The following is a 23,187-nucleotide window of genomic DNA, read 5'->3' as shown; positions in this document are numbered from 1 at the left end:
TAAAACTTTTAGTTTTAATGTGGCATTTTTAATTTTTTTGTTTTCGGCCCTTTTTATAAGATTTTTGGATCAGCTACTAGTTGGGAGTTCCCCACCTTTCTCTTTATTGTCCTGATATGGACGCCTCTATTCTTTTCTCATTGAAATGAAAAAATTATCTTTTGAAAAAAAAATTATCTTTTGAAAAAAAAATAAAAAAGTTAATACTACGGCTTCACTGTTTTGTTGTGCAAACATGGCTTATAATTGAAAAACTTTTGTTGTCTTGTGTGTATGATTAAGGGACAGAAGGCACTGCAAACTTGTTTCATCATATTTGGTACAAGGGAGTTTAGTTACTATTTGTCTTTGAATAGCTGGATTGGTGCACAAGAGTCATGTGCTGTTGAGAGTAATAATGTATTTTGTATTCATTTAATTCTTAAATAATGACAACACAATTTCCAATAGGGACAGACATTAATGCAGGATCATATATTTTTATATTTATGTTGTTAATTAAATAAATTTATTTTAAAATATATTATTATATCGTATTATGTATTAATTTTACATTATCTAAGTTATAAAAGTGTCTCTTAATTGAGTTATATTTAAATAAGTTGTATCTTTATTTTTTTATAGACTCTTTTGAAAGTAAGAATCTAAGAGACGCATTCTTAACTTAGCCCATCAAAATAGATTCTTGACTATTTTCATCGTAATAAAATTGGTGGCCCAAACATCTCGCATGAGGCATTATTAAAAATTAAAATCTTATGATAATACAGGAGAATACATTGCACTCAAAAAAAAAAAAAAACATTTTTTTTTTTATTTTTGGACGGGACATTATATCATCCAAGAGGGTACTTCTTCTGGCTGTAATACGGGCAACAAAGGCTCTTGCAAATCTGAGTTTACCGGAAACAGATTACACTGCGCATACTGCACCATCAACTGGTCCACAAGCACCAAACCTACCATGGCCTCTACCACGGGTACAGCTGCAACAACAATCCAAGCAATAATTTCACACATTTTTCCACTCATGGATGTGCAAGCAAACAAAATATGTTTATATTTTGTAATTGAAGATAACATAGACACATGAAAATGTTTTATCACATAACGAACTATCTGATCTAGTTTCAGTTAATTCTAATGTAATCTCCTAGTAACTTAAATGAATTAATATATAAAGCATAATCTCTTTCTAAGAAGAAACGAGGAAGGAAAAAGGCCGAGTTTCTAACCTCTTGGGACAACACAAGGATCATGACGACCCCCAACTGTCAGCTTTGTTTCTTTTTTATCTCGAGTCACCGTATTTTGCTTCTTCTGCACAAGCATAACATCATGTTCACTTCAGATAAAATACTTAAGTAAACACAAAGTCAAATTGTCACAAAAAAGACCGCCTGATCAGCTAAACATCCAGTGAACATATATATGGCAAGAAATTAGATGACTTGGCCTTTTTATACCTTTCATTTTATCTTTGACAAAATTCACACAGGAACTCATTTTCATTGTTCAATGCCAGTAGTTCTGTAGTTCTACAATTTAAAATTGACAAATCATGCTCGACCAAGAAAATAAACACCCTTTGCTCCTCAACTGCCACTTAAAATAGGATTTTTGTTGAGTAATGAATATGGCACATGTCCTCACGAAAGTGGTTAAGTAAACTACCTCAATTACTAATTAATCTTCCCACACAAATGAGAGAGAGAGGGGGAGAGAATGGACTTACACCAATAGTTGATGTCGGCTTGAAAGCTATTCTCATGTTTATGATTTCTCCATTGGAAATTCCACCCTGATGATCAATATAGATAATAGTAAGTAAAACATTTATAGACATATGACCATCATACTGCACATCTAGAGACAGCTAATTAGTAATAATAGAATGGAAATTGATACCTGTATCCCACCCGAACGATTTGTTCTTGTCCTTGTCCTTCCATGTTCATCTATATAGAACTCATCATTGTGTTCACTACCAGTCAAAAAGGTACCTGTAATGATTTCATCAACACATCATCAGACAAAAGTAATTGAAGAAAATAGCATTTTTAAAACAATTCTGCTATAGTCAGGTCATATCATAACACAGGCAATCAGAGTTAATAAACATAAGCAATCCAAATACCTGCAAACCCACTACCAAATTGAAAGCCTTTGGTTGCAGGCAATGACATAGCAGCTTTAGCCAATTCAGCTTCAAGTTTGTCAAATACTGGTGAACCAAGCCCCTGATATATAATCGATTCAATTATACTCTTAGGTGGAAAGATACATTGAACATCAAATAATACATTACTAAAATAAGTTAAAGCAGTCTTCCTTCTGTTTTGCGTGCTAATTATTAAAGTACCAATAGCAGGATCAGAAAAGCACTCTAACATTGATGGGCTACAAATTTAATCATGGATACATGCTACCCATGAAAGCAAGATCTTAAAACTCCCAAGGATGACTTGAGCACAGCTTGTTTGAGTTCAACTAAGGCCTTGTTCCCAATATTTTCTAGATTTTATAGAAGATTCGAATCATGCCTTAATTAGATTAATTTTAGAATCAACAACCATTCAAAAATGAGAGTTTTGGCCTCTTGAAATGTGATACCCCTTGTATTCTTGAAATTCAATGTTAAATCCAGAAATTCTCCAGTGTTTGTTATTTCTAGTACTATTATTTTCCATGGGTACCAACTACAAAATACATTACACTCACCCATAAAACCCTTGTGTTATTATAACTTAATCAATTTACAAGTTTACTTATACCATAAATTGTAACTGCTAACTTGCTCAGTAGTTTTATGCTGACAGAAAAAGGTAGAAAACTTACACGTGGACAGTTCCTCACTATGCATGTCACAACACCACCAACAGAATCACCTCTAACTCGGACAGCTTCAATAGCAGCTATCATTTTCTCTGCATATTCAGGGTCAGGACATCGAACAATGTTGCTCTCGATCTGGAAAGTTTTCAAAGAATATATGCCAAAGCAAGATTTCAGCTTCAGAATTGCAATAATATAAGAGAGTAAAAACCAATTATGAAACCAAGTTAGAGAGAATATCCACCAATTTGGCTTACTGCAGTTAGTCCTAACACAAAATTGGAAAGAAAAACATAGACATGATATGCAAAGACAATCCGTTAGATGAGAGTTGAGAAGATGTCAACATGATAAGTTAGTACCATTCAAAAATCCATTTAAAAATATTAAAAAGTTAAAATAAATAGTCATCTTTAATTTTCCATGTATAGGATATACATTAAATCTCCTTTAAACTTTTTTGTTTGTCTCAAATACTTCACACAATTTTACAAAAGGCACCAATAAACATATATACATGTTAATATTCACTTTAATACCTGATCAAGTGTCACATTCTCATTATCAATTAAGTCCTCTGGTAGAACAACCTTGTGGACTTGAGACACATATGCAAGAATCTGAAAAAATAAGAGACCTTTAGCAAAGAATATCATAAAGGAATTGTCATATAATTATATAAAAACATGATACATGCACATAAATATACACTGGCTATGAATAGACATATAGAAATAATTGATGCCGGACAACTTCGCTTATGTCTTTACTGTGTAAAGTTTCATGTTTTTTTTTTTTTTCTTGTTTTAGAGGATGTCTTATCCTCTCCCTTGTTATACTTTCCTCTTTTCTCATTTAAAAATTTTTGCCTATCAAGAAGAAGAAAATATGTACTCTCTGCATATATTTTCAAAGGTGGGAATTGATAGAAGGAAACAGAAAACGTTGACATACAATAGAAAAAGGGAAGGGAGAGAATTAGATTCGATATATTTTTATCCCATATTAATATATATTGATACAATTTTATAGTTTCTTCTAAAAATAAGCATTGGACCGCTAAAAAAGAAGGGACAAAGACTTCATTGTATAAAACAGGCAGAAAAACTCTAGCCTAAACCACCAGACAAGTACACACCTCAGTTCCTGCTAAATCCTTAAGGATTTTTTTAGCAACAGCACCAGAAGCAACCCTTCCAACGGTTTCTCTTGCAGAAGATCTACCACCACCCTTAAAAATAAGAGCCCTAATGCATAAGTTTTAACACCTGATTACAAGAAAATGTCAAACTCACGAAATCATAAAGGTTGATACCTGGACTGATCTGACACCATACTTCATGTCGTAGGTTGCATCTGCATGGGAAGGCCTATAAGCTAATGAAATCTCACTATAGTCCTGAAATCCAGATAATGTAATGAATAGAGCTGTAAGCATTACAGAATCAATAAATCATAATCAATTATTATCAAGACTCGCAACTACAAGTTATTTACATTAGTATAATCAAGACTCTACAGCACAAATGTGTCATCTAAGAAAACACCCATCTAACTTAGTCTTAGCATGACCAATTCAAAGTAAGTCCCCAAAAATATATGGCTGATTTTAAGTGCAAGTTCCAAAAAATATATAGTTTATCATCTTTAATTAATAAAATCCCCCACTCCCAAACAAAAACACATACGTGCAAAGAAAAGAAAAAGAAGAAAGGAGGGGAAAAAAATCTCCTTTTAGTTCAACATTATAACATAAGTTTAGAATAATAATAAGTGTTTCTTGTTTTTATTAACTCTCTTCTACGTGAATATAAACTCTAGCATTAGGTACTCACATGTCCTCTTTGATCAGTATTAGGTACAAATACATGGATTGGAGTTCCGGTCGTAAGTCCTGCAATTAACAAATTATACTTCATTGTTTCTTTTTCTTTGTGGGCAATTAAAATCCAGCTTCCCAACTAATATATAGAAGTAATATTGACCTTCGGAGACTCCTGAAAATATTTTACACGTATCGGTCTCCTTTCTAGGAGTTGTAATTTTGCTTTGGCCTGGCCTCCTATGCACAAGAACTGCACAATGTTACTCTTTAAACATTTTGTAATGCATAAGAAACAACCATTTTCTATCCGTCATGGTTAGAACAATGAAAAGTCATCTTAAAATATATTTATCTTTAGCCTGTGAGGTGTTTTTCAACATGCAGTACCTTCTATCAAGATCAACTTGCATGTCAGACTCGGAAAGAGGGATGCGGGGAGGACACCCATCAATGACACAACCAACACCTCCTCCATGAGACTCTCCATATGTTGTCACACGGAAGTGATTTCCATATGTACTCCCAGCCGCCGATATCTCTGTCACCAATGACTTGAGAACTAGTAATTATTTGAGATTAACTATGAAACCCTTAAAACAATGTCCATCTCAATATTATTAACTATGAACTCTTAAATGCATAACTCGCATTAAACCTGATGTTGCCGGAACTTAAAGTCAAAACCAAATCACCAATTACAGACTTACAGTGGGTACATGACAAATAATTACTACATGCTATATCGAACTAAAAACGTTAAAATACAGCAAGGGATTCATTCAGTATTCAAAATCATTAAGCTGGAAAAATTGCATTCACGAAAGCAAATAAATCGATGCAATAGAGAACACAGATTACAGCAACTGATGATCTTAAAATCAACAGATAATAATGAGAAATTTATATATTATTATTATGCGATGAAGAAAAAAACGAAGAAATGAAAGGAGAGAGGACTGACGGAGGTTTTTGTGAATGCGAGGGCGGAGGGAGACTTGAAGGTAGGCGGAGGAGAGGGATCGGAGGTTTGGATCGAGAGAGATGGAGCCGCCAAGGAATGGCTTCGAAGAGAGACGGGTAGAAGGAGAAGCCATTGAAATAAAACACAGGTGGAAGAATAAGAAAAATGGCGAACTGAATTGAAATGAGATAAGGAGGGGCGAATGAAGTTTGGGGGTTGAGACTTATACAAAAGAAAGGGGTTGGTGGTGGCCGGTGGGGTTGGTAGTCATAGTGGTGGCAATTTCTGTAATTATATTCAAATTTCTGAAGACCGAATTCGGCCCGGACCTATCTTGTCATGTTCGGATATGCCTTTTCTATTTGGTGTTATTTTTATCGGGTCGGGTTTGGTTTATATTTCGTGTCACCCTAGTCAAAAATAGGTAACACCAACAATGCATTGGCTTTGAGGAACACTCTGGCCCTCAGATCCTCACCATCATGCGCTACAAGGACGTCGCCGGCCACCACCCACTATGGCCTCTGGTTCACTGTCCCTCCCAACCCCGCTCACTTCTTCGAATCTTTGTCATGGTCGGCGATGCCCTCTAGGTTTTGTTTCTTCTCATCAAAACTTGAATATCAAATCTTATTTAATGGGACAAATGTAAAACTTCCGAAAATGAATCCTCTCAAAAAATTATTTTTCTTTCTAAGGACATTTCATAATTAAATTCTGTTTATGTTAACTGTGATAAGTTATTATGTCATTTATTTATGTGCTTGTTTCAACGTAGTTATTTTGATAAAAAAAAAATTTAATGAAAAGAGATTTTTTTATTTTTTAGTGTGTTTGATAAATTTTTAATAGTAAAAGTAAAAATAAGAAAAAAATTAAAAAATATATTTTTTAAAAAAAATTATAATTTACATCTTTTTTTTTAAAGATCTTTTTCTCTTAAAAAAATATTTTTTATATAATAAATAAATAAAAAAGTACTTTTATATTGTTATACCCAAACATAATTGATAAATGAAAAAAATCTTTTTACATAAGATACCAAATATAAAATTATTTTTATTTTTTCATAAAATCTTTAAAAAAATAAAAGATTAAACTCACCCAAACAAGCTCAATGACCAAATATGGTACATGAATGAAAGTTTTTACAAAGAAGATGCTCCCATAAAGATGCGTAAAACGTCTTTTTGTAAAGACATTTACATGTCGCATTATTATTGGACGTATTAATAAACCGATTATTTTTAAATTTCTTAACAAATTAGAATAAAACCGATTTTTTTTATAACAATAACAATAAACCTAATTTTTTTAGGGATTTAATTATATTTTAAAATTTTTAGGGATTTAAATGTCCGAAAAAACAAAAAGTCAGAGATATAATTGTTTTTTAATCAAAAAATTTAAAGATATTCGATTTAAATTGTATAAAGACACTAAAAATGTCTTTTTCTAAAGACGTTCACACATGTCATGTTATTATTAGACATCTTTATTAAACCGGTTAATAATTTATTTTTTATTATAAACCAGAATAAAATCGGTTTATTATAGCAACAATAATAAACATGATTGTCTGCATTATGATTATTAGACCGATTTGATCCGATCGAATTATATAATTTAAACCGAATATCTTTAAATTTTTTGATAAAAAGACAATTATATCCTTGACTTTTTGTTTTTTCGGACATTTAAATCCCTAAAAATTTTAAAACAATTAAATCCCTAAAAAAATTAGATTTATTGTTATTGTTATAAAAAAATCGGTTGTATTCTAATTTGTTAAGAAATTTAAAAATAATCGGTTCATTAATACGTCCAATAATAATGCGACACGTAAATGTCTTTACAAAAAGACGTTTTATGCATATTTATGGGAGCATCTCCGGAGACCACTTTAATAAAGATACTAAATTATTAACTGATTTAATAAAAATGTCCAATAACAATATGACATATGTAAACGTCTTATAAAAAAGATATTTTTAATGTCTTTATTAAAATAGTCTCTTTTTACAAATGGAAGGTTTAGAAGTGTGAGACACAGGGTGCTGACTAACACACTGAAGACAAGGATGTCAATAATGAAATTCGGAGCACTGCCACTACCGGAGATGGTTTCACTGCACCACCACAAAACCTAAGTCAGTATAAGCCCTTCACATGAGGTTAGTACAAGAAAGCCGCATACTCTCGTAGACTTGAGGACTCTCGGCTTGACCAGTTTAAGGTTCACCATGACACCTCTTATTAGCTGCTTGCTTCTGCATCAAATTTTATATGTTGATGTCTTGATTTTTGTTTCTTTTTTTAAGTAATACTAGTTTGTTCTTCTGAGTATATAGTTTCTTCTATGGCTTAGAGAGATTTTGGTAGTGTTTAAAAAACTCGATTTATGGATTATAAGGCAGCGTTTATTTACAAAGACAAGATACTGAGACATTGACACAGAGACACAAAATTATGTTTGACAGAGGAGACATGGACAGAGACAGTATATTCAAAGACACTAAATTAGTGTATTTTGTGTCTATCCTGATAGAAAAGACACGAAGACACTAACAAGGGACACAACTTATTTTTTATTTTTTTTCCATTATTTTTGTTAATTTTTTATAATTATATTTTTTTATTATTATATTTTTCATCTCAACTTTTTTGAATGAAAAAAAATGAGAATAAATTAGATTTTCATAATTTGTTCTAATTTATCACCAAACAGAATACAAGAACACAAAATTTTGTGTCTCTGTCCATTAGTGTCTTGTCCTATCCTATTCTCAGTGTCTTATCATATCCTGTTCTCAGAAACAAACGCAGCTTAATATACTTCGAGAAGACAAGACCACTTGATCGGTCATGTTTGTTAAAAATAAATAAGTATTTAAATCAAATTTTATTCAATGTTGTTTACTATTATTTTGATATGATAAGAATTTTTTCCTCTTCCCACTTTAAAGGTCTAGAATTTAAATGCTAGAGATTGCAATGGAGAAAAAAATGTAGTAAAAAGTGTGAAGAATGTGTGGATGTGTTTGTGTATCTAAAATTGGAGATTGTCCAATCTATTGGAATACTTAAGATTAGAAGTTGTCTAATCTATTGACCAAAAAAAAAATTAAAGAATTGTCCAATCTATTGACAAAAAAAAAAAGAGACTATTCAATCCACGTGACAAAAAAAAAAAATGCACTCCCAAGTAGTCTCTTAAATTTACTGATTATAACTTGAATGATGAATTAAGGATTGATCACTTAATTCATGTTAAGAGTTAAAAATATTTTGGTTCAATAGGACCTTTCTATGTTGTTTGTGCTTCAATTCAACGTCCCTGTTTCTGACGCTTTCCTCTTAATCTTATTATTTAAGGGTGTATATGGGTTGGACCACATCGAATTTGGCTTATCTTATATTCGACCTAAAATATAGACTGGATCTAATTTTTAGACCCTAACCCGATTCTAGACCTGATAAAACCTATGCACCTTCGAATCGGGTGAAAACTAGGTAAAAATCGGATGAAAACTAGGTCTTTAACATGTAAAAATCATCTAATCTCCAACCATTATTTCACAATTCATATAGTAAAATTCACTTAAAAAATATAACAAGAACCAATATTTCTCTAAAATTAAAGTATAACCATAATCAATACTAATATTGTCTAATAATACTAAATATTGTCTAAAGTCTTATGCATTTTAAACATAAAACATTAACTTATAATCTTATAATGACTAATAACACAAAATATTAAAATTTACAATATTTAAATTCCACATAAGAATAGTCATCACCTATTACTAATAACACAAAATATTAATTGTGTATGATGACCGGGTCGAATTCGGGTGACCCGAACTATGGCCCGGATTCAACTCAAAATAATGACCGGATCTATTTTTAAAATCCTTACCCGACCTTAAACCTAATGAAATCACACTAAATTAACTCCTAAAATGTAATCGAATTTTTGGGTCGAACCGGACCATTTATTATTATTGATTTTGCTAGAGCATTATTAGTAAGGAAGTGAAAAGTGAAAACGACTTTATGCCTATAATGAATTCTTAATAAAGAATACATTAAAACAAGTTAATCAACACACTTTTGCACTTTTCTCCATTAATTAGTATTGTATAAGTAATTTTTGTTTTTTTGGACATGATATAAGTAATTTATTTAGCAAGAATTTTGAACCCTAAACCGACACGTTTATTTTTTTTTTTTTTTTAGTCAATAGATTAGATAGCCTCCAATCCTAGGTTACACAACACACCCATTCACACACACTCTAAAAGTTCTATCACTACCCAGCTGTAGCTGGGATTCAAACCTGAGATGTGGCTTCTGTGAGGCCAACATATTGGCCATTGGTGCAATGCCTCGGCCACGACACGTTTATTCTTGAACTGGTAGCTTGACGTCTTCGGCGCACATATAGGGTGTGATATTTATTAGCCCAAATGAGCTGTGTTATGAGCCCACAAAGCCCATTAAGCGATGTCGATAAGAAATGCTAGTGTGACGCTAATCTCTACACCATGTTCGGTTCTTGAATCTTGATTCCTATCATTGGTTAGTTTGCAATTGCAAGTATTACTATGAGGTTCAAAGATTATTTAAACTTCGAACTAATCTTCATATAAGAAAATCCATCTTAGACGTTATCAACAATATTTCCCAATTTTACGAATCTTATGGAAATTATTCAACCAATTTCAGATGCAGAATTCAATCAAAATAAATAGCATAGCTTGGGTGGGTGATCCAATATACCAATCAAACAGAGTTTAATGATAATGTTGCAAAAACGAGTATGGCTAATTATTCAATAGAGAGCACAAGATTTAAAAGTTCGCAAAAGAGACATGACTCAGTGATGGCTAAAGATTTTACCAGCGTCGTACTAATGATTACAGAAGAGGGAGCTTTGTGTCTTCATTGTCAAACTGAAAGAATAAGCTTAAGAGATCGGTCAGGTTAGCAGGGTGTTTAACACGCAAAGCAATCTCAAGAGAGAGAAAAAAACACTGCATTCCGGTCTGTTGAGCTTGAATTTCATGGAGTCATCTTAGAAATAACAAAAACGAAGAACAGCTGCTTCTAATTCAGATTCAGATGCTAGAAGGAAATTCTTATTTCGTTCACTTAATTTGTCAATGGAAGCATATCATGTTATAGTACACAGTAGAAATTAGCTTTGCCCTCGATTAATGTTTTCTATAGTAACATTGTTGTGTAGTGGTGTTGTGTAGTGTGGAGGCGAGTGATAACAAGTTGTGGCTTGCACCCACTTTGCTTAAGCAATTAAGTTCCCATTCATAATTCATGAGTCACCAATTATTAATTTGATCTGCAGGTTGATGCATCTTACTTATCAGTTATCACAACTATCTTAAATTGGCATTTATTTATTATCATGGACAATTGTCTCCATTACATTACACAAGTAATAACAACTACCCATGCATTTTCGTATAGCTCATTGCAAACCATCTAAAGGTATAAGTAAGCAGCCGCTCAAAGAGTAAATCATAATGGCCAAATGCTAATATTGATCCCAACCAGTTTATACTTCATACAGCAGAAGACATGTCACTTTGTCCCCCAGCCATCCTCAATGCCTGTTCCCCACGTTCGCCTGTAAAATTCTCACATACAAAGTATGAAGAGATGCCTTGACTGCCCAAATGGGTATTTAAAATTTTTTGTTTGGGTATTTACCTGTGCGAACTCTTATAACATCTGAGACAGGAATCACTGTATAATTGATAAATTCTATTAGCACTTATGAATTTAACCACATATTGACATCATTAAATCAACTTTAATGAATCTTGACATTGCATCATCTTAGTTCTTATTCTCTCATTTTCAATATAAGAACGTCATGCAATTGTGATTCAAGCATATAAATTAAAGAAAGTTTCTAGGTTCAATCTTACTGAATATTTTGCCACCATCAAACTTTCCAGTATATACTGCAGCAGCAACTTTGACGACAACATTTTCAGCCTATGAACATATGTCATATAAAAAAAAATCACAAATAGTGCAGAAATGAACATTCTCTTTTTTGTTCAAGATTATTGATGTGATAAAAAAATTAAATAATTGACATTTGAGAATTCTTTCTCCCTTTCCCTTCCTACAAAATTCCATTAACAAGAAAAGTATATAGTAAATTACAATTCCCGCCAAATGTCTAGATACCTGATCATTCCTCACCACCATTTCCATCTTGACTTTCGGAATAAAACTGTCTTCAGAAAATTCAGAACCTGCGAAAAACAAGTTTCCATTAAGTGACAGGTGACTTATATGTAGCGTAGTACATTAACCACAATTACAAACATAGAACACAATTGAAGTATATTGGTCACAGAGGCCTAAATGATCGCACAGACATTTTAGTTTCGTAAGGTAACATATATTTAGAAAGCATAACAGTTTGGCTATAAACAATTAAGCTGCAGACATTAGGGAGACACATTTTCAGTTCAGTCCACTGCAAACTTACCTCCTTGCCCCTCTTCTGAATCATCCTCAGCACCAAAGCCCCTGGCATCAGACACAGTGATTCCACCAATTCCCATTTTCAACAATGCCTTTCACATTAAGAAGGAGAAAAACACGACCAACCATGTCACAGCTCAATAAGCTTAGTAAATCTAACAGCAAAATGCCACTGAACTGAAATATGCATACAAGCAATACTTGATTAAACCAATAGTTTAAGAAGGCAGTTGCTCTTTTCTAACTATAGCCACCAAAGCATAACCAAGCTGACCCTGTTCTATACATATGAAAACATGGTAAATTGCTGAAGCCAGTTGGAGCAAAGAGCTAACTCAGAAAATTTGGATAGGAATCTTAACTGTGAAAATATCAATTAGCTAGTTGATATTATGTACATCAGTCTGTGCTTTATATATCACAGGTTGCATGACAAATAATTAAGCTCAAATTTAAATGTGAATGAAACCTAGAAGTAGGTTTGTTCTAACATAACTGCAAGAATAACTTCTAAGTTCTAACACAATGACTAACTAACTATCCGGTATCAATAGGCAGGTACTGAGAAATCTTGGCGGTATTTTCAATTCTTTAGATCCAAAATATTAGTAACAATAATAGATATCGTATATAATGTTTTTTAAGTTCAACATTAAAATGCATGGGTAACAAAGTGAAGAGTTGTGCTGATAATGCATGCATATCTATATGTAATGCAGCGGAAATAACAAGATCCACCTCGCATTGCAGAGAAATAAATGGAGATGATGAAAAAGGTGAAAGATGCCTCACCGAAGAAACCTTAGGGATCTGGCATGGCCTGTTGCATAGGAGAATTAACAGCTTAAAACAAACGAGCTAAGATATAAACACGTAGCTAAAATACAAAACACTCATGCTAAACGACTACACCGTAAATCTCTTCGATGAACATGAGAGAGAGAAGGTTATAACCTAAGAACGGCTTCCACGATGTAGAAATTGGGTTCTAGATCATCCTCCGGAACTGCTACAGAGAGAAATAGAGAATAAGCAACAAACAGATTTAGCAATAGAACAACAGTTTCATTCTTAGAATTTGTGAATATAAATTAGATTTTTTTTTTCTCCATTCTACATGGATTTGTACCTGAGGGAGTCTGAGCCCTGATTATGGGAAGAATCCCGGCGGCATTTCCAGCCTTGCGTGCAAGAACCACGTTCCGATGAGACTCTCGGAAGCGCGTAGGGATAGCACCGTAACCTGCAAAACGCAATTGAGCTTCTCTCAGCTGAAAACTCGGAGCCCCAAATAAGTGCGTTCTCCTGATCGCGGCCATCGCTGCTTCTTCTTCTTCTTCTCTCCCTCTCTCTCTCACAGTCTCACTCTCACTCTCACTCTCGCTAAAACGCGAGCGGTTAAAATGAACATTTATAATCATGGAGAGGATAGTGAGTAGGAAGTTCTAGAAGGTAGCTGAGGTGGCTGGCAGTACGGTTGTCAGGAGTTCCCGCCAGAATTCTGTTATAGAGTATGGTGAGGTGCTGAATGAGTGAGTGCTGTGTGAGTGACTGAGTGCTGAGTGCTCTGTAAATGTGCGAGGGACGGATCTAACCCGCCAACCCGAGCCAAAAATGATTTTATTTTATTTTTTATTAACTAAAAAAATTATTAATACTACAAAAATTAATAATCGTATAATTTTTAAACATATTTTATTATTTTTATTTTTTTAGTTATTAATTTTATTTATTTTATTTTATATCATATGTTCTAAAATATTTCTTAAAATAAAAGATGATTTTATTGATAGATATTATTTTAAATAATTTAATTAAAATTAAAAATTAAAAAATAATAAAAAATTATATTATAATTTGATTATTTTTTATTAATATTTAATTTATAAAATTTTTTTATTAATTTTAGTTAATTTTATTAATTTTTTTTAAATTGTTAAGCGAATTAACCCACCAGCCTGTCAACTCGCCTTTCTTGATTGTGAGTTGGCGGCTAAATTTTCTTGTTTTTCCATTGCTAAATCTTTTAGCAAACTGTGATAAAAACGTCCCTTCAATCTAGGTCTTTCTCCTCCCTAAATTGTTGTTTGAGGTTAGTTTCAATCTAATTTTTTCACTCTAGTCGAAAAAAAAAATAAAGAATTTCTTCTATTTTCACTAGCTTCACACAAATAGTAGAAGCTTTTGGACACTTTCTCAATACATGTATGATATCTTCCTGATCCCGTTGCACAGTGTATAGTCCCAATGAACTAAAAAAATACCCCAAAAACTCACCCACTAGTTACCTTAATCTCACCTTTCAAGTTCACATTCAAAAATTCACCGCACAATCCTTCCTTTTCCTCCCTCACCCATCACCCTGCTGCGTCGCCACCATCTGCTAGTGAAGTCACTGTCAACGTGAAACGGCCACTAGTGTCGAGTCTTCCACTGCCAACGCTGCCAGTTGCGAGCTCTGTTCCGTTCAACGTTGTTACCGCTGCGTCGATCGACCTCTACATCCTCGCCAACACCACGCCGACCAACCCACCGCTTCCACCCAGTTCCAGGCGTCGTCTCTGCTGGTGCCTCCACGCGCGTTCTGAGTGATGTCCGTGCCCACCATCGTCGCCGACCTTCCTCCTTGCGGCGCTACCCGCCGCTACGCCGCCACCCTCCCACCGTGAGTCTCCTGTTTCTATTTTTACCACATTTGAACATGTATCTGTTTCTTTTTTTTCATACCCTATATTGGAGGGAGAAAGTAATTGGAATTTTTTCTTTGATTTGTGTTTAATAATGCTGAATTAGATGCGATTATAAATTGGATGTTATTGTTATTATAGATTGTATAGCTTTTTTTTTAAAAGAAAATTTTATTCTTTCCGATTCAAAAAGTTGATGATTTAATTTGTTTCCTATACTGTTATTTGTTCTCTGAATTGGTAGATTCTACATGCACGCTTTGCACAAGCTTTTTGTTTTATAAAGGTGATTTGGGCGTTCAATGACAAAATTAGATTAAATTTACATTAATTTTGGTTTAATTTAATATTGGTCTTAAATATGGTGCAAGACTCAATTTATTTTCAGCATTGTTGGTTTTTTATTATCAAGAACATGGATGTGAAGTTAAAGATGTATGCAGATGATTTTAAAATTTATTGAAAATAGTTGTAATTTAGTTGACTCTACCTGTACATGCTCAACTGGGTTGTGTGTTGTATGCACGGTTTGAAATCTAACTATACAATTACAATTGATTCAGTTATCTAAAGATGGTGAATTGGAAACCGTTTTTCCTCTCCGATTTTTAGATATTTTTGTTCACATAAAAAAGTATGTTTTTTTGCTATGTATGCGGATGATTCTTTACTGAGTTTGGGGATGTTACATTTTACGGTAAAATAGTTAAAATTTATTTGACTATTTTAGTACATATTCATCTAGGGTGTGTTTCGTAGGTGATTTAATTTTTTTTAAATTGCTGAATATTGTAATATTAATTAAATTTAGAAGTTTAAGTGTATGATCTGAATATGTGCAATTAAAATTGTAGCACGAACAGGAATTGTATGTAACTAGATATTAGATGTTGCTGTCATTAGATAATGGATGGTTTTGTCTAAAAAAATTAAAACTCTATCCCATTTAAATAATGTATGTCACTTATTTTTAATACTATTGTTCCTTACCTGAATTGGTGAATTCCAATAAATTTTTTATGGGGACAATGTATGGTTGTTATATACATTTTCGCGGAATTATATTAAAAGTTCTGCTTGTGCGAAGTCTTACACAAAGATCTTTACAGATTACAAAATCACTTGATTTATGTTACTGAAAAGCCTCATGCCGACCGTAGCGCGCCACCATAAAGACACCCACATATGTGGATTCGGCTATGGAACTTATCCTTCTCTTTCTTTTTTTCTTCTTCGCTATCCATTGCAGAAGACATGAAAATTTTAAGGTCATATGACAGAAGAAAAACGATACCTATAAAATTCATGATAATGTATACATGGGATGCCGTCACCATTTGAGACACTTTTGATATATATTTCTTTTTTCTTAAATGCTTTTCGGCATGTTTTTCTGTGTAGATACCTGATTATTTTTGCAAAGATCTAAGTGGATGTTACTTCTGTTAAGTATCAGGATATTCTTTTTTCATACTAAATGGATGTTACTTTATACATTTTTCGAGTTTTATTGTGTTGCAGTTGTGGATGTCTGTATTTCATTAAGAATTGTGAAAAAGAATTATTCGTATGGTTAGAAATTTTGCACAAAATAATTCTGTTGATAGTATAGTTCCCAACCAACAAATAATACTCAATTAAAGTTTAAAAGTTTTGGTTGTCACAAGTATTCCCTAATGAAAATTGACCGAAGTATTCAAACCTCGGGTCGTCTCACAAGAAATTGCAATGAAGTGCTCAATTATTGGCTATGAAGAACAAGGGGTTTGATTTTGTAATTGGCAAGAAAAGTATAAAAGCAAGGAAGTAAATAAACAATTGACTAATAAAGGAAAGGAAAGGAACTCTTGGCTAAGACATGGGAATTGAGATCACCATCCTTGTCTACAAACCATATATTGGCAATTATGAGGTACCAACCCATTAAGTCTACTTCTATGCTTGAAGTACGTATAATGTCTACTTCAACGCTTGAAGTAGTCAAATAGGCTTGATCAACATCAATCCATAAGTTCTAACCTAGCTACTAATTGTCTTAGTAGTAGGCTAGTGTTAATGGTTATCAAATTGACCACTAAGGGTTCTCAAATCACCAATTCATTGAGACCGAATGATTCAAGGTCACTCAATTCCCTTAGTCTAGGCCAAGAGTAAAGAAAACTACTAAAAAACTAGTAAAAATATTTTATCAAACACCTAGAGTGCAATAAAAATAAACATCACAAAATGCAAGAATTAATGAAACCCATAACTAACATAAGAAAGAAATCAACAATAACAACTAAGATAAACATAAAAGAGACATGGAAACATAAAATTGCATTAAAAGAAAATAAAAAATCCAACAAAGGTTCATAAACATAAAAGAGAGCAAAATAAGAAAATTAACAAGAAAAGCTAAGAAGATTAAGACAATAGAACAATAAAATGTAAAGAGAATTAAACTAAAAACAAGAATTAAAAGTGGATCTAAGGAAATTTAACCTAAACTACCCTAAATTCTAGAGATAAGAGAGCTTCTCTCTCTAGAATTCTGCCTATAACATGATGAAAACTACAATATGGCTTCTCCCCCTCCCCATTCCCTTGCAATCATTGGGTTCAAAAGCATCAGAAATGAGTTGGATTTGGGCCTCCTTGAGCTCAGAAATTGCCCCCAGCGTATTGCCTTTAGTGAGGTTGTGTGCAGCTTGTCACGCGTGCGCGTGAGGTGACGCATGCGCGTCGCTGGTGAATCTCCATCTCACGCGTACGCGTGAGTGACGCATGCGCGTGGCCTTCTATTCAGCAAATCTTCATTTCTTCATGAATTCTCCATTTTTGCATGCTTTTTCTTCATTCTTTCAACCCAATCTTTGCCTTCTAATCCTGAAATCACTTAACAAATATATCAAGGCATCGAATGGAATTAAAGTGAATTAAAATTAGCGATTTAAAGGCCTAAAAAGTATATTTTTACTCTTAAGCACAAATTAGGAGCAATTCATAAAACCATGCTATTTTATTGAATAAATGTGAGAAAAGTTGATAAAATTCCCTAAATTCAACACAAGATAAATCACAAAATTGGAATTTATCAAATTGCATGGCTTTTTTTTAAATCCTGCTCGGCATGTTTTTCCATGTAGGTACTTGGTTGTTTTTGCATATATCTAAGTGGATGTTACTTTTGTTAAGCATTATGATGTTCTTTTTTCATACTAAATGGATGTTACTTTAAAATATTTTTCGAGTTTTCTTGTGTTGTAGTTGTGAAAGACTGTATTTCTTTAAGAATTGTATGACCTTTTTTTAAATACTACACGTCATATTTCTTTGTGTAGGTCCCTGATTATTTTTGCAAAAATCTAAGTGGCTGTTATTTCTGTCAAGCATTGGGATGTTCCTTTTTCATACTAAATGGATATTACTTTATATGTTTTTGTGAATTTACTTGTGTAGCAATTATGGATGCCTCTAAATTTCTTCACCACCTTCCCAAGCAACATGTCATGTTGGTTTAAAAAAACTCTCTAAACTACTTTAACAACAACATAATGAAAAGATTAATTCCATACAAGGATACAAGCTTCATTCATTTTGCTTCTGAAATTTGAAATACCAACTTCTGAATATAATATAACAAACATAATAAAATTGTCAATAGAATTGGCATTGAGGCTATGGCAAATTTAATGGGATCAAGGCCATTATTTAGTTAAAAATTCATGCTCATTAATAGTTCCTCTAGCAAGATTTTTATTTTTTACATTTTTATGCCGATAGATCTATCGGACTCTTCACTAGCTTGATAGTCATTTGAAATTTTTTCCTTGTACATTGTCCCTTTTCAGAATCTTCACTGCAACATCCTTCCAATCTTGTATGCGTACACGTCTAAGCAGAGGTTGCTACGACAACCAAAGTTGTATTAAAAGATCTTCGAGGCATATGACAAACTCCTGGTGTATAACAATTTAAACCAAATCAAATAGCATATCCAAGCATTTTCGCAAAATCGGCTGTAACATAATGGATTAACAGGATCAAATAATCTTAACAACTCTGGCAACAAATTCAGCAAAATAGCAATAAAACAGGAAATCTCTACACAACCCAATAATATTCAAACTATGCCAACAACAATTCCTCTATTAATTCAAAAGAAAGTCAATTAAACCAGTTCAAATGAATTCAGTAGCATATTCCATCAATTCAATCAGCAAACTCATAATAGTTCTAAACACTTTCAGCAGCAATTTTTCAAAAAAAAAAAATCATCAGTAAACTCAGAATATTTCCAATTTCTCAACAAAATCATCAGCAATTTTCAACACAATCACACAATTAACCCACTAGTTTCAACAACATATTCATGAAATCGGGCAGTAAAACAGTGAATCTCCACACAATCAAATAATTTTTACACAATCTCAACAGCAAATTCTCCATTAATTCAGCACAAAACAGCAAATCATGAATACAGTAATTCTATCAGCGGTTATAGCAAATCAACAATTTCAACGCTTTCAGCTCAAACGAATTCAGCAGCAATTTCCAACAATACAATTCAATCCAAACACTTTTCAAAACCTAATAACCTAAGCTAATCCTATCATACAACCTAAATCCACTAAAAGAAAATAAAAAACTAAGCTGAACTAATCATGAAATTGATTGAAAATTAAACCTGAATTCTAATCAAAACTATACCAAATTAAACTGAAATAAAGGAATTAAATAATTGAGTTTGTTTAAAACCTGTACAGAATAATAGAAAAAGAAATTAGGAAAAAGGTGGAGGTTGCAACGGTGGTGGAGACAGCCAGAATGTGTCTCTAAGCTCGCTGGAAGGAAGAGGAACAGGGGTTGTCCTCTATTGCGTCGAAGCTTAGCTGAGCTCAGGGAGCTTCGGCTATTCTACTAGTTCAGTGTTGGAGAGTGAGACAGGGTGGCACAGAGTGAGAGGTCAGAGCTAGTGTTCGGTGGCATTGGGGTTGCTAGCGGCGACAAAGCAGGGGCAGGTGCGAAGCTCTGGTTAGCGGAGAGAGGAGAAGAGGGTTGGTATGACTGAGGAGGATAGAAAGAGCTTTGTGCTGGGTGGTTTGGTGACGATGACAATGGAGAGGAGTGTAGATGACGCCGCAATGGGAGTGGGAGAGGGAGAGTAGGGGAAGGATTCCTGTGGGGTTGTGGGAGTGTGAGAGAAAAAGGGAAGGATTTCTCCTATTTTTAATTAGGGTTTATTTAATTAATTTTTAATTATTCAAATTTTGAATTTAAAAAATTTAAAAGTAATTATTAAATAGAGTTGTTTAAAAAATTGGCTGGTTAATGTTGGTTCTTTATACTTTTCCTTTGAGTTATACTAAGTGTACACTAAAATCAGCCACCAAAATCAGCCACCAGTATAAAATACATATTGAAAATAAATTAAATCACACATGTATTTATACACAAATATATTGGTGGTTAATTTTGGTATACAAATAACATTTTTAAAATAATTTTTCTATAATTTTTGCATAACTCTAAAGATACATATTTTTTATTTAAATAAATTAAATAAATATTATTTACTAAAATAAATAGTTATAAAAATTATTACAAAAATATGTTTCCTAATTTTATCTCGTTTACACTATAAACGAAATAATTATGAATATATTTTGTATACACTAGGGATGACAAAACTCCTCGAGACATAAGGATCCATGCAGACTGCCCCAAATAAAGATTCGATTGTAGAAAATTTTTCCTGCAAAAATGGAGACAGGGAGCAAAATTTTTTCTGAGGCAAGTGTAACACTCTAATTAGCCTAAGCCTTACCTCATGCTGTAAAGGAATATAAATTTTAGAAGCCCAATGAAGAAATAAGCTCAAAAACAGAGTTACAAAGCGCGAAGCGTTCACACGAAACTACAAAATTAAGGTACAAGATAACAAGATATAAGTATATAATAAAATATAATAATCATAAGGAACTAGCCTCAGCTTGCGAAGTTTAGACCAACTAGTGTATACAGACATACAGAATTTTGAAAGTAAAACAGCTTATACAAAATATCTTTCTCAAAGTAAGTCTCTAAGGCAAATATGAATACAAAAGTGAGAGAACTAGTCATAATAACCAAAATGACAACAAAATAGAATAAGATCCTCTGCTCTGGTACCTTCAAGCAACTAACTGAGGTGGGTTGCGACCTACATCTAAAAAATAACAACGAAGTATGGAATGAGAACTGGAGGTTCTCAATATGGTAACAGTACTCAGTAATGTAAGATGTAAGACCTCGGGATGCCAGAGGCAATCCTAGATCTTCATACCAACAGATATCCCAGCTTAGCAAAATAAATAACTCAAACCATAAATAATATACAAGGTCATCTAAACTTAGGGGATTTCTAACTAATACTACTCACACCGCTGTATCCCACAGCCTTCGCCAATCTAACCTTCGTGCGATCCTATCCCTACTACCTACCAAACCTCTTCAACTACCAGACAATCACAAGTATATGCAAACAAGTAATACACAGTAATTATCATGTATAGCAAGTAAATCAAGAAGCAATTAAGCATGTTACACAAGTAGGAAAAGAATGTAAGTCGGCAAAGCAATCAAACATACAGAATATGCACATGATGAAGCCTATCCTATTGGTTGTGATATCACATGTCGGTTATAGTACCAAACCCGACACAAAATTCGGACTGCAACTCCTGGATTGGTCTCTCTGTCACGCATACTTAGGAGGAATAATTTCAAGGGATGAGTGCCCTACCACCTTCTCCTTTCAGAGGGAAACTTTCCGAGGGAGAGTGCCCTACCACCTTCCTCTGAATGCCGCATGATTCCGTGGGTTAGTGCCCTACCACCTTACAACCAGAGAGAAGTCTCATTCTCAGGAGGAATAATTCCGAAGGATGAGTGCCCTACCACCTTCTCCATGAGAGCGAAATGTGAGAGAGAAGCCCAGCTTCAACCCTCATATTCGAACGTAGGCGAAAAACGGCCACAACCCCCACGACGGAAAACAATGCATTTTCACAATCACATTCTCAATCTCAGAGATCACTGCTCATAGCACAAGTCCGTATATAGTCATCTCATAATCTATAGTCATTCATCCTCAATATCTCAAGTTCATCATCAAATCCACAACTCCGCAATTTCATCATACCAATTGTCTTTACAGTACTCTACCACTTCACTCAATTAATCCACCCTCAGTATTCCAAAAACCTAAGCCTCAATTTTCTAAATTCTTATAGAAATTAACTAAAATATTTCACTAACTTATCTCTAACAATATTAGAACCTAACGACTAGATAGTACTCATAAAACAGTATGGATGGAAGTTTAGAAGGTTAGAGAACCCTTGGAAATAAAGAGAAATCATTTTTCAGAAAAACAAGGTCTATGCATACGCAAGCACTATGTATGCGTACACATACATGCAGCTTTTTCCCATTTCGCATACGCATACAAGCGTTCGCATACGCATAGGCGCCAAACAGAATGGCACGTATGCATATGGGGTATTTCGCGTGCGCATACACCTCCAAATTTACCCATTTCGTGTACGCATACCCATGTATACGTACGCATGAGCACCAAACAGAATTGAACGTATGCGTAGGGGGTGTATGCGTACGCATGCACTCCCAGAGTTAGAAAATTCTGCAGAGTTGTAGAAATCAATTTCAAACCCCAAACTTCAAACGTCCATAACTTCCTCTACAAATATCTAATTTTCACAAACTTTATATCCATTTAAATATTTTTCAATGAACTTTAATTTAAAGAAAATTTCAACAAATTTTGAAAACTGAGGCTCAAGTTATGATCCGTCAAAGTTCACCAAAAATCCATTTTTACCAAAATTTCACAAGGTTCTCAATTTTCTAATTTCACAACCGAAACCAAACCAAAACCACATCAACTCCACCCACAATTAGATTTTACTATTTGTGTCACAATCACTATCATATGTCTTCCCCACTTAACAATTGACCTCTTCCATCAATTCAAACCTATTTCAATTGATTTTCCAACATAATTCAACAAACTCTACAAGTTCTAAATCAAGATCTCAACATTCCCAACCTTACACAATTCAACTCTTTACCAACATAATTCATCACATCTCATCATATTGCACATAAGTATCATTATTCATTCTAACATCAACAATTATCATCATAATTCATTAAAATCATCACAAGCATCAATAAACATAAATCCACTATTAACCAGTCGAACCTATCCTATGATCCACTAGCCTAAGTGTCTAGAGATATTACATATTACATAGAGAAAACTGAAACCATACATTGGCCGATTCTCAATATGCCCACCGTACCAAGAT

General features: G+C 33.5%; 2 protein-coding genes and 1 non-coding gene across 6 annotated transcripts; all 3 read right to left on the bottom strand.

Moving 5' to 3' along the window:
- Nucleotides 1–664: 664 nt before the first annotated feature.
- Nucleotides 665–5,879, bottom strand: LOC130945537 (chorismate synthase, chloroplastic-like). 3 transcript variants are annotated; one of them, XM_057874251.1, is made up of 13 exons: nucleotides 5,622–5,879; nucleotides 5,048–5,198; nucleotides 4,821–4,897; nucleotides 4,671–4,729; nucleotides 4,151–4,234; nucleotides 3,974–4,066; nucleotides 3,375–3,455; nucleotides 2,839–2,970; nucleotides 2,138–2,240; nucleotides 1,909–2,003; nucleotides 1,736–1,801; nucleotides 1,236–1,320; nucleotides 665–986 (listed from the first exon to the last, which is right to left on the bottom strand). In XM_057874251.1, the coding sequence occupies exons 1-13, from the start codon at nucleotides 5,752–5,754 to the stop codon at nucleotides 832–834; spliced, it is 1,314 nt and encodes a 437-aa protein (XP_057730234.1). In that variant the 5' UTR covers nucleotides 5,755–5,879; the 3' UTR covers nucleotides 665–831. The 3 variants fall into 3 exon arrangements, with proteins under 3 accessions (XP_057730234.1, XP_057730228.1, XP_057730239.1); XM_057874245.1 differs by having other exon boundaries at nucleotides 5,048–5,219; nucleotides 5,622–5,875; XM_057874256.1 differs by lacking the exon at nucleotides 5,622–5,879 and having other exon boundaries at nucleotides 4,821–4,910; nucleotides 5,048–5,203.
- A 4,720-nt stretch (nucleotides 5,880–10,599) lies between these two features.
- LOC130954345 (small nucleolar RNA Z107/R87) lies at nucleotides 10,600–10,710 on the bottom strand. Its single transcript, XR_009076283.1, has one exon. It is a non-coding gene; the product is annotated as a small nucleolar RNA Z107/R87 (small nucleolar RNA).
- Nucleotides 10,711–11,038: 328 nt separating this feature from the next.
- LOC130943888 (nitrogen regulatory protein P-II homolog) lies at nucleotides 11,039–13,682 on the bottom strand. Of its 2 annotated transcripts, none has more exons than XM_057871969.1 (8): nucleotides 13,276–13,682; nucleotides 13,101–13,155; nucleotides 12,939–12,966; nucleotides 12,151–12,238; nucleotides 11,844–11,911; nucleotides 11,576–11,645; nucleotides 11,355–11,390; nucleotides 11,039–11,271 (listed from the first exon to the last, which is right to left on the bottom strand). In XM_057871969.1, the coding sequence occupies exons 1-8, from the start codon at nucleotides 13,565–13,567 to the stop codon at nucleotides 11,207–11,209; spliced, it is 702 nt and encodes a 233-aa protein (XP_057727952.1). In that variant the 5' UTR covers nucleotides 13,568–13,682; the 3' UTR covers nucleotides 11,039–11,206. The 2 variants fall into 2 exon arrangements, with proteins under 2 accessions (XP_057727952.1, XP_057727962.1); XM_057871979.1 differs by having other exon boundaries at nucleotides 13,101–13,152.
- Between the last annotated feature and the right edge of the window lie 9,505 nt (nucleotides 13,683–23,187).

Source organism: Arachis stenosperma, chromosome 1, assembly GCF_014773155.1.
Source record: "Arachis stenosperma cultivar V10309 chromosome 1, arast.V10309.gnm1.PFL2, whole genome shotgun sequence".
NCBI lineage: Eukaryota > Viridiplantae > Streptophyta > Magnoliopsida > Fabales > Fabaceae > Arachis > Arachis stenosperma.
The sequence above is the reverse complement of the archived record's forward strand: the minus strand, read 5'-3'. Positions and strand labels throughout refer to the sequence as shown.